Raw genomic sequence first — 11357 nt, 5'->3', positions numbered from 1 at the left:
AGTCTTTCTTCTGAAGGGATTCAAAACAATTCAGGAGGGACGCTCTGCAAGGCACATATCTCTGGGATCACACTAGAGGTTGCAAAGACTCTTGCTCCAAGGAACTGAAGGACACCCACACACAGAGTTCACTATTTCGTATATGTAAGCTGTACCTCTCCCATGCCCAGCCAGTGTGATTGTAAGGCCTTTAAACCCTGCAGCTTTCTAAAGAGGATCTTTTTAGACCAAACAGGCCTATCTTGAGCATCCCATCTTCCCCTCCATCTTCCATCACACCTTAACAGCTGGCCAGAGCCTATTCCAGACACCCAAGTGTCACACACATGCTGGAACTGTGTCCCCTGTGCAGTCCCTGACAGGCACCTACATTTTCTGACAGCTCATGGCATCCCTCTCTCTTGTTCGGGTGCAGAAAGCAGAGGATGATTTCTTCAGGTTGCAAGCGAAACTCCGTGCCCTGAAGGACTCACACTGCAGATCCTGAGATGTTTCTCTGCTAGAAACAGCAACAGTTAAGAAAGCAGAGACGCTCTGAGCCCTCATTAGATACTGGAAGAAAAGGCATGCCAAGGCGGACCTACATTATTTCCTGTGATATATGAGGTAACAGGAACACCATGCTCCATAGTAAATACACACAATTCTTCATATAAATATAGACATGATTAAATACCACGCAGCAGTAAAACACTTCCAGGTCAGCAGAAAAATCCCTCCCCTGCACAGTTACTTGTGCTCTAAGCAGCAATGGAGACCCTTGCAGTCAGTAAAGAAAAATATTTGAATAATCTCATTTTTATGGCAAAGAAACAAACAAAAAGCACAGAACGGGGTTCAGAAGTTCAGAGAAACTTTATTTTGCCTTCTGCTATTTTCTTAAGAAAACAAAACAAAACAAAGTCTGCTTGTTTTAAAACCCATTCAAAAGGCTTCTAAGAGAACCCCCAGAGGAGTAAGGAGAGGATGACATTACAACAGTGGTATGCAAATGGTCTTTTCCCCAGGAAATATAAGATTTTTCTGTTCATATTGCAGTAATTACAGCTTAACAATTAAGAGGACTATGATTTTATTCACCAAGCCTAAAAGCTTTAAGTAAGACATCTCAGTCATTGCTTGGATAACATTGGAGACATTTCTTCGGACAGTTATAGCTTGTGATTCACTTAGAACAGTTTCCTAGGGGCAAGAAGTAGTCTGGAAATGGAAATCCCACCAGGTCTCCCTTTGGAAAAGAACTACTGTGTCTTATTGAGTACATCACCTATGGTCCACAGTAGGAAAAATTGCACTGTTAGAAACAAACTCACTCGCTATTTGTTATGAGCTGGATCCAATAAACAAAACGACCTATGCCAGCATCTCCAAAATTCACAGTCGCCCTGAGACCAAGTTTAACTTCCACTTCTCATTCATCCTCTATCCTGCACTGAGCCTAGCCCTCAGATGCTGAAGAGCTCCGAACCCAGGTCCCCAGGCACGGCTCACACCACCCCTACAGCACTGCCAACGGCAGGCATAAGATTTGCAAATCTTCAAGCAATTAAAACGCAATGTGTCCCGTGCCCAAAAACTTTCTCACCTTCTTCTGTCTCCTATTTGGGGTCATAGCTGCACATCAAGGGTGTCAGAGACTATTGAAGCTGTAACGTAAGATGGGTTATTGGAGAAGCACAACTTCAGTGTATGCAAAAGGCGCTTTCATACACAACTCCAACACAGGATGTGCAAACCAGCGGTGTATGAGCACCTGACACTGATTCTGCAAACGTTAACCCTACGCACACGGGAGGTCATGGACACTGACGTGCATCAGACTTCTGTGGGGACACAGCAACTGCAACATATCCATCACTGTGTATCTGGCAAAGCCTAATATAATCACATTGGCTTTGATGCAGTGGGCTGAGGTTTTATTGCACTGCAGATCCCCCTGCATGAGACAGGGCACGAGATGCACCTGGATAAATTACATGCGCCCTAGGATTTGGGTGTTGTCAGCTCTGTGCCTCTGCTGAACTACATTAGGAAACATGAGGCATGGAGACCTGGGTGAAAACCACCCTGTTTGAATCTGACCCCGAATGCCCGGGAATAAAAACACACACACAAAACGCAGGCACCACTGGGATTAGGTTGCAGCTCTCCCTACACAATAGCTCCTCCCAAAGCACTAAGCCACCAGCCAACAGCACCTCTTCCAGAAAGAACCACTAAACACCAGTTAACGCACATCAAAAAAGTTTAATATTTTCACAAGTATCACGTAACACTAGTATCAGAGCTACTAGTGTGCAAAGTAAAAAGACTCTCTACCTTTGCAAAACCAGTTAGGCATGCAATTTTTCAGGTAGACACACACTTAAAGCTGCAATGACTGTTTGTGACTCACATGTTACTTTACAACATTCACTCACAGTGCACCATAATGCATATTGAAATGTTATCGATAGGTAGGGCAATCCAAATCTTAGGGGAGTGGAACGAGGACAAAAAGGAGTAGCCTGCAAATTTCCATCTACTTTCTGCAGGAAAAGGCAGCAGGGAAAACCATGCAGACATCTCAAATTCATTTTTGGTAGAAGAGCGGGAATTAAGGACTACTGTGTGGTCTCCCTCTTTGCAGAAAAAGTGGCGTGACTTGCAAATGTTCTTCAATGTTTGCCTTCCTAACTGCTTCTCAATTTAAGTAATGCAACTGGTATGCAAATATAATAATGGCATCGACTCGACAGAGGACAGGATACACCAAGTGTATACGATCTTTGTTGTTGCTTTAGTCCTTGGAATAAGCTGGGTCCGATTTTGGCTTTGTGGTTTGTTTAGTTTATGCACGCGGGTCCTCAAAGGCAAGATCAAAATCAAACCCTCATATTCCTTTTTGATCACTAACTCTAGCTGAGTGTTTGTGTTTTGAGTGGCTGCTTAACAGTATTAAAGATTAAAGCTTTGTGTGGAAGCAAATACCCATTTAAGGCGAGAGACGGAGGTATACACATCCAAGTGACACTGTCTAGCTGCAGATTCGGCAGAAGGGCAGCTGCAGTGCCCTGATCTAGACTAACAAGAAGAGATAGAAAATATTTTTAATAAGTACTCTTAAACAGAAGAATACAGCACAGCCTGCCTAGGGACCATAAATCTACTGATTTCCTGGGTCTGGAGATTTGGATTACCCCAATCACCAACCACTTTGTCTTACTCTTTAGGGATTTCTTGCCGAAACATGACAGATTTCACCCAGTAACACAACACTATTCACAGAAGCAATGGGAAATACCAGTGGAACCAGATCTGTGGGACAAGGGTGTTTACTTTTACCATGACAAAACAGGCATCAAGGAAGCAAGTCGCATTGTCAGGTCCCACTATAGAGTTACGTGCGTGCACAGTGCTGACACACCATAATGTTTTCACAATCGCTTTATACGAAACAACAGCAGGTAGATATGCAGGAGGGAACTGTTGCTTCCCCTTCGCTAAAAGCATCAACACCCAGGTCTGGTGGTCAGTGTGCTGGCGGTGTGCTTAACAGGGATGCTGCAAAGAACACATTTGGTATGATGCAACGGTAGCTCTCAACGCACATCACCTGGGGGCAATTTCGTCTCAGACAATAACTGATTTTTGACAGTTGCAGAAATTATAGACTGATTTTTCCATGACCTACAGATGGGGAAGGTACCAACAAGGTGAATAAGAAACATGCAGATTGGGGTCCAGAAACAGGAGATATTATTAACAGCACACATTCTATCTTGTATCCTATTTTTTTATGTCATTAGTTGTATTTTTTTTTCCCCGATAAAGCAGTGAGTTCTGGGTTTTTACCAGTTCTGACTATGGAGTCGCTGCTTTATGAGAAAGTGCTCACAAGACAGAATTGGGGCTGGGATTGTGGAGTTCAGTTCTGCTCGGCATCGCGAAGTCTGCATCCCACCGCTGTGATGAGCGCTGCCCCTTTCCCGCTGCCATCCTCTGACAGCAGGAAGGTCACGTCGCAGTTGGGTGCCAGGTCTTTGACTGTTTGGTGCATGATCCTCGAAAAGCTGCGAAAGGAAACGATGGCAGTGGGTGAGGGAGGTCCCACAGCATCTGCAGAGTGTAGCACTGCCACAGGCCTTTGCAGTGCTCCCCTTTTCACTGGGGAAAGAACTAAAATGCTGGAAACTAGGGTGGATTTGAAGACTGGGAGCAGTGGGAGTTAAAGGAAAAAAGCACTTGCATCCCACCCCTGCCTCTTTGTCTGCATGGGGTTAACCTGGATTGCTAGTACCACAGCAAAGGGGAGAGAAGAGACCACACATACAGTCGTCTCCTTCCCACCCATCTCTCTCCATGCACACCAGAGATGGGCACTAGTCCTCTCCTCCTCCTGCCACCAGCTCTTTTAGACTCCTGCCCTCGCCTGCCATTGCTTCGCAGCAGCCCATCTCCTCTACACACTGAACAGAAACATCCTCCAAAGAGGCACCAGGCATTTCAGCAATGCTCTGTCATTGCCTTTGCATAGCCAAGAGATCCTTCCCTTGCTGTGCAGCTTCCAACCTGTTTGGCAAGCTGCGTCCCCTTCAGTTTATCACCACCCCAAGAATCCTTCACAAGTCCTTCTTGATCCTCCCGTTGCCCTTTGGAAAGCCCTGACCACCCCTGATTAAGACTTTTTTTCCCTGGCTCTTATCCTAGCAAGTAAGAGAGACCGGTTTGGTGCATCAAGAGAAAGGATGTACAAGCAACGCGCTACAGATCGCAAGCAAACAAATGCTGAGAAGGTGAATACTCACTGTGGATGTAGTTTGTACAGAGTCCCATCCACACCAACCGTTATCTCCAGGTGCTCTAATCCTCTGTTCTCCCTAATTTTATCTACAACTGCAGCCATTCCAGCGCCACACAACTGAGCTGCTCGCCTCGACACCGCTCCGCACACGGTCTTGACAATGATACTGTCATCGCAGGTGCTGTTGAGCCCCAGCTGCTGGAGGATGGCTCGCACCTGCAGCAAGGCTAACCTGTCACTGCAGAAGCAGAAGAGCACAGTGTTAAATTAAAGGTTTCCCTCAGTCAAGACACTGCCACAAACCCCACTGCATTGATGGCTGCATCCATGCACCCACACTAGGCAGCAGTTTTTCCTGCCAGCACAAGAGACCTCGGGGAATGCAAATTCATTCCGCCCAGCACCATACTGCAGTGCAGGAGAGGGGCACAGGCAGCAAGGGAGGCTCCGAGTCCAGCTCTGCATTGCCTCCCCTTCTCTTTTCTTGCCAAAGGGCATTTCAGGAAAATATTTTTAATGACCAGCTTGGGGTTTTCCCAGCAATAAAGATTCAACAGGCTTTGAGATTACTTAAAATACAGAGTCCGAGCAATAAAGACGCAAAAATATCCAATAAAGAAGTGCTTATTCAGCTAGCGTTCATTCAGTTCAACAATTATAGCTAGACACACACAAGAGGCACAGGAAAACGTCTTGATTTCCAAGCAAGCAAATAAATTGATACAGTAAGGAAATCCTTGGCAGCCCTTCCTATGATTTAGCAGTAAGCACTGCTAGAAATTCAGATGATGTTGTAAAGAGTCCTTCCACACATGCACAGGCTCTTACTGAAACCAAAATTATCTCTGGAGAACCAAGCAATGCTCTCCAGCTGTCCCTCCCCTCTAGCAGTGTCACCAGATGAGCGTTACCACACTATTTCACCCTAAACAGCCCCCATGCAGTGCTCTTACCTCTCAATCTGAGAAAGGAACTTGGTTTCAAAGATGTGTCTGGTCTTCAGCGTCTCTGAAATCTGGCCTCTGAACAGGAACCCCCTTTTGGTGAAGTCGATCAAAATATTGCGGACTATTTCCCCCAGGTACATCCCACTGATCATTTTCTCGTACCTGCAATGAAAAACAGCGGCACAGCTCAGAGGGATGCTGCTCACATTTGCAAAGGCAGCATTGCAGCTGCATTATCAGCCAGGTGTCCTGCCCGCGTACATGGGGGACATGAAATATGCAACACGATTTACACAGAATGGCCATTTACTAGAAAAATTGGGCAAGAAAAAGCATGAAGACTCAGTGGGAAGCCTTGTGAGCCCATCTACAAACACTTCATCTTCTCCTCACTACCATGTTCCCCCAGCCAGGCTGTTGTTAATGGCAGCTGGTATTTCTCCCAGATGGAAGAAATGAAAACCTGTCGCCAGAGAGCAGAACGGTGCCCAGATGAAAGCCAAATTTGCTGTGCATCCCCCAGTGACAGCCCTGAGTGGACCCCAGGGAAAACTTGTCCCCACTGCACAACGTTTGGGAGTTCTCTTGAAGCACAGCTGAGATCTTCAACAGAAAAAGCTCAGTGGCTCTGTGCAGCAAAATTACAGGAAAACCACAAGGTACAGTCACTGCAAGTGCAGCATTTTTAAGGGAGTCCTGTGCTGCAAAACCCTGTGAAAGATAAAAGATGTGAAAAGGTATGTCCAGCACGTTCACAGGATCACTGACCTGTAAACTAGCAAGCTGGGGGTCCACGGTTGGTTTATGCTTTTCAGTTAATTCCAGCACCTGGTTTCCAGTAGGGAAGCAGTAGTCCAAAAACCATGGGGAGGAATCAAGCTGTCTTGAACCCCTCTTGCCCCCCACTTTGCACACAGGACCCAAGTTTCCCACTTGTAGGCCTGTCCCCAGGCTAGAGAGAGGGAATATCTTCCACCTGCAGACCTCTTCCCAGCACATGACAAGGAGCAGTCTACAAGCCATGCTCAGCACCGGTACAGGGCAGCCCTGTGCTGAGGAGGGCAGGAGTCTGCTTTGCACTCCTTCCTCTCCAGCATCGTTCTGGCTTGAATGGAGCATTTTGGGGTCCATGAGCTGTGCCTTTACCAATGAGAACTGAACACTTTTCCATTTATTGAAAAGTGCATTCAGTGATGAATCCTTTATTTCACCTTCTGAAGCTCTAAAGCAGGGTTTCTGCCCTGGATTGAGCGGAGCCCAGCATGCCATCCTGCTGGAAGCAGGCCATGCAGTCCATTTAATACCATGAGCTCTCTCAGGCTTGTACCCAGCAAGTGTCCTCCCTCTTGAGTGCCTAACTCTCTCTGGAATAAATTATTCCCCTTGGCAGTCTCCTCTACTGCCTTTGGCTGCTTACTCCATGCCAACTCTGCCGCTGCATCAGGCTCGCTCAATATCTGCCTCTCTGGGTCTGTTTGAGCCCTAACTGCTAAAGAGCTTCCCAAGGGACCTGCCAACTTGTCTGCATCCCCCAGGTTTTCAGGCAGATTTATTCTAGTGACAAAATCTTTTTAAAAGTTCCTGGCATCAAAGCATGGCTGCAGAGAAATTATGAAAAATTGTAGTCTGGGCATGCAGCAGTCTCAGCCCAGTTTTATCAGTGCTGGGTACACCTCTGTGTCAGCCCTTTCTTGAAGGGGGCAGGGAAGCACTTGCCCAAAGAAGAGCTGGACCCCCAAAATGGAATCCAACCTCCAGGGCCAAGAAAGGCAGGTCCTCTAACATGACATATTTTATCCAGAAAATTGCCTGAAATAAGAGCTGGCTGCAACTGCTAGAAAACTCCTGACTGATCTACAGTGAGCAGCTCCAAGCTCCAACCATGCTGGCTGGTCTAGGCGGAGGATTTCTAGAGGCAGAGCCCTCTACAAAGAGAGTTCAGCTAAAAGAGATTAAACTGAGACCAAGAGCAAAAGAATGACAAGCCATCTTAACCCCCTCAGTACAACACGGGATGAGAAAAAGGGTCTCAGTAATTTCAAGACTCTTGAAGTTCTCACCAAAAACCCTGCTGCAGTCCCATGGCAGCAAATAAGCTGCAAAAAAGCAGTGACCAGGAAAAGCACAGAAGAGGGAGATCCTACAGGATAGCAGGGCTGCAGTCATTTTCGACTCTTAACCTCTCCCTTCTCCGACTGGGAGAAATCCAATCCTCTCTTAAAAGCATTTAAGGCAGCCTGGCTTATATTTAGCACACCATTTATCCCACAGTACCTTTGCTTTCCAGCATTTAGTGAATAGTCATCAACCGCTTTGTCATATATTGTCCTGATATCGTCCAGGCATCCATTATCCCCGAACGCTCCCCACTCCGTGTTCACGCACATTCGTCCTTGCTCACCATCCACCATCTCTATGTTTCTCATCTCTTCCATGTAACAGGCATTGCTGCCAGTTCCTGAAAGAAGAAAATACTGAAATTAATCTGTTCGGAACAAAACAACACTAGAACAAGCATGACAGCCCTGACAAAACCTTCTGGGGGGATCCTGAATGTCTTTTTTCTGAATGATGAAGTCAAACCATCATTTGAAACGTCACAAAAAACCCCCACTCTTCAATAATCCTGAATTGAGAGAGAATATTACTGCTGTGGTGCACCACTCAGGGTGGCTCAGAGAAGAAGAGGGCTCACCCAGGCCAGCTGGGCTGAGGGTCCCATGCTACAGGGAGGAGCAGCAGTGCGGCACTTTTGGCACACCAACCCTCATATACTTCTGAGCCCAAAACCACAGCAAGAAATCAGCTGGATTTTGGAGTTAGGAACCACCTTCCACAAAGCCCACAGACCCACAAAATTCAGGGGAAAATTTGCCAAACTGAAAACCTCAGCAAGTTCTGAGGCATCAGGCAAAGAAAACCCCAGAGGTTTTACCAGCTAATTGCAGGGTATTTTTTAGCTCTTGCTTGTTTTTTTCTGATTCAAATTGCTTAAACAGTTTCTCCGGCAGGAAGGTTACTTCCATGTTGAAATGATGCCACATCTGATTCTGCTTAAAGGGGATCCTAAGGAGCGTGGCAATTACAAAGTGCTCCATCTACACAGAGGCCTTAGGGAGCAAAGCTTTATTAGCAAAGAGAGGCAGCTTTTGCTGCTACCTGGGGCAAAAGTTTTCTTGAAGTTGCCTACCGAACTCTCATTTAACCCTGCATCACAGATTCTGCACCATTTATATCAGCAAGTCTGTTTGCCTTTGCCATTTTTTTAGGGTACTATGTCAATAAAGTCTGAGCAAAAATAGATCCTCCCACAGTACTCCCCTGCTGCAGGTGAGCTGAGCCACAGCACAGGGTCTGGGGGAAAGTCTGGGCTTGCAGACTGAGACCCAGGTTTGCGGGACCAAACCAGACCAAACCCAGTTGTGGACCATCAGCACTGGCCAACCTGCCAACACCAAGTCTCATCGTCCAGAACGAGCTAAGTAAGGGCTGCCTGAATATGTGGATACCTATTAAATACAGGCTGTTAGACTGACAGGCTTTTAGATGATCTCCTGTTGCCAGCAGATGAAAAGCAGAGACCTGGTCTCATCAGTGGCAGTTTCCAAAGTATTCAGCAGTGGAGACTCAAAGCATTGGCTCTCCTGGGCAGGAGAGGTGGCACTGGACAGAGACAGGACACCAGCGTGACATGAACTCACCCTTGCAAGAATATTTTTCCCTGCCAAGCAACAGCAGGAAAGTTCATCCACCTCCCTGCACCGGGGAGAGCAGCGCGACTGCCGGCTCATGCAGGCTCCTCAGCAAGCACCGTCAGTCTGGCCAAGACAATTCAGGCAGTGCAAAAGGAGCTGTCAGAGCCCCGGGGCTTTTGCTCTCATTATCCCAGATGTATCCAGGCCACCTCCGACCCCCTGCTCTGCACACAAACATGCTGGCCGGAGAGCATATCTGGCAGGGCTGCAGCAGGCGGTCCTCAGAGGATGCTCTCAGCACCCCAAGGACACACTGTCCTTCCTGCAGGGAACTCTGTCCCTGAAACCACACCACTGACGGAGCTGCGCAGACATGGCTTCCTACCCACACTGCACTGTGCTGACTCATCCTGGACATTTTCCAACTGTCTGGAGGAGAAACTGGTGGAGTTTTATTTTCCTACAAGCCATCTTGCAACTGAAAGCATTCTTAAAACTTACAGGTGCCTCGTCCCCTTCTCTCCCACTGAAAACTCATTTATCTGGAGAGCTTTGGGAATTCACACCACCTTGTGCCACAGGCACCCCAAGCGTGGCATTTGCAAAGGCATCGGCAGTCACCTGTGGAATTATTTCAGCTGTCTCACTGCTGGGAAGAGAGCTGTCAGTCGCTGCACTTTGTTTATCAGAGCTTTCCATCACATGCCATTCGGGAATTGGGGCTGTGCTTTACAAGTTTATTCTGAGAGACCACGTGCTCAAGGGAAGCTGTGGGCTACCTGAACACCCCGGCAGGGAAACTCTTACGGGCTAAACTAACGGATACTCCAGGAGCTGGCAAGGCTACCTGAGCCCGTTTGCTCACTTCCCAAGCAGCACAGTGCCTTCCCAGTTAAAACAGGCAGGATTTGTTCAGCATTACAGCCTGTGCTTATCTCAACTGATCATGCACAGAACTAAGCTGGCTGTTAAACTTTGCTCTTAATTCCTTCATGCAGCTTGCTTCTGAAGGGATAGCTGTTAATCTCAAAATCTTTCACTCCTGGACACCCTAACTATATTTTCAGTTAACCACAGGGATGTCTCCACGAGAATACAGACAGATGTGTTGATGTGCTGTTTAATAAAAAAGTGCCAAATAAAAAGCAGCTCTAACACGTACCCACAATGAGTCCGATTTCACAGTTTGGGTCTTCATAGGCACAAGTCATCATTGTGCCCACTGTATCATTCACCACGGCCACCACATCCAAGTCAAACTCCTTTGGAAGAGAGAAATAAAACAGTGAGAACTCTGGGTTTGGGGCAACCCCTTCACACCAAAGGGGACACGAAAGGAGTAAACCGTTGGGAACTCTGTCAAGGCACACTGGAAACAAACAACTGAAAGTACCAGCCTGATTTTATACATGCAGAAATAGGAACTTAATCTATTAGCGGGTAGCTAAGGCTCCTCGCATGCTCTACCTACAATATACTATGTCTTCAGAAGAAAATATATTCCTGGCTGTTCTCTTTGGCTTCGATATATTTAAGTACAGATCTTGTATATAGGCACATGGTAGAGGGCTATCGCCATTCTGTATTACAGCAGTGTGGTAGCAAATCCAGTAGCAAAGGTTTTTAAGATCCTCCTTTCACTTGCTAATAAAATTCTGCTAAAATTAATGCTCTCCTCAGGCTACTTTTCTTCCCTTCCTAGAAAGATTCAGCTAAGCTGCTTGAGGCTTTTTCAAGAACAAGGGTTGGGAGGGGGGAAAACTGTCATGTAGGGTGCGCTGAGGTGGATTCGTGAAATCACTACATTGAAAACTCCTGCCTTCTCCATGCTCTGATGCAGTGAAAATTGCCACAGGGTTTGAAAGAAGCCTTAAAAGTTCTGCCAAATTTAGCAAGTTAGAAGTCTCTGGGCGGGGGGGGGGGGGGAGGAAC

General features: G+C 46.8%; 1 protein-coding gene across 1 annotated transcript in view; it reads right to left on the bottom strand.

The window, feature by feature from the left end:
• Positions 1–836: 836 nt before the first annotated feature.
• LOC103908208 (hexokinase-1) overlaps positions 837–11357 on the bottom strand; it is a 43013-nt gene continuing 32492 nt past the window's right edge. Inside the window, exons 14-18 of the mRNA XM_009290543.1 lie at positions 10588–10687; positions 8005–8188; positions 5737–5892; positions 4788–5021; positions 837–4052 (exon numbers count right to left, since the gene is read on the bottom strand). Of these exons, the coding sequence (XP_009288818.1) occupies positions 3908–4052; positions 4788–5021; positions 5737–5892; positions 8005–8188; positions 10588–10687 (819 nt within the window). The 3' untranslated portion in view covers positions 837–3907. The remainder of the gene's footprint in view (positions 4053–4787; positions 5022–5736; positions 5893–8004; positions 8189–10587; positions 10688–11357) is intronic.

This window comes from Aptenodytes forsteri, unplaced genomic scaffold (genome assembly GCF_000699145.1).
Source record: "Aptenodytes forsteri isolate BGI_AS27 unplaced genomic scaffold, ASM69914v1 Scaffold349, whole genome shotgun sequence".
Lineage (NCBI taxonomy): Eukaryota > Metazoa > Chordata > Aves > Sphenisciformes > Spheniscidae > Aptenodytes > Aptenodytes forsteri.
This window is presented reverse-complemented; position numbering and strand designations above follow the sequence as displayed.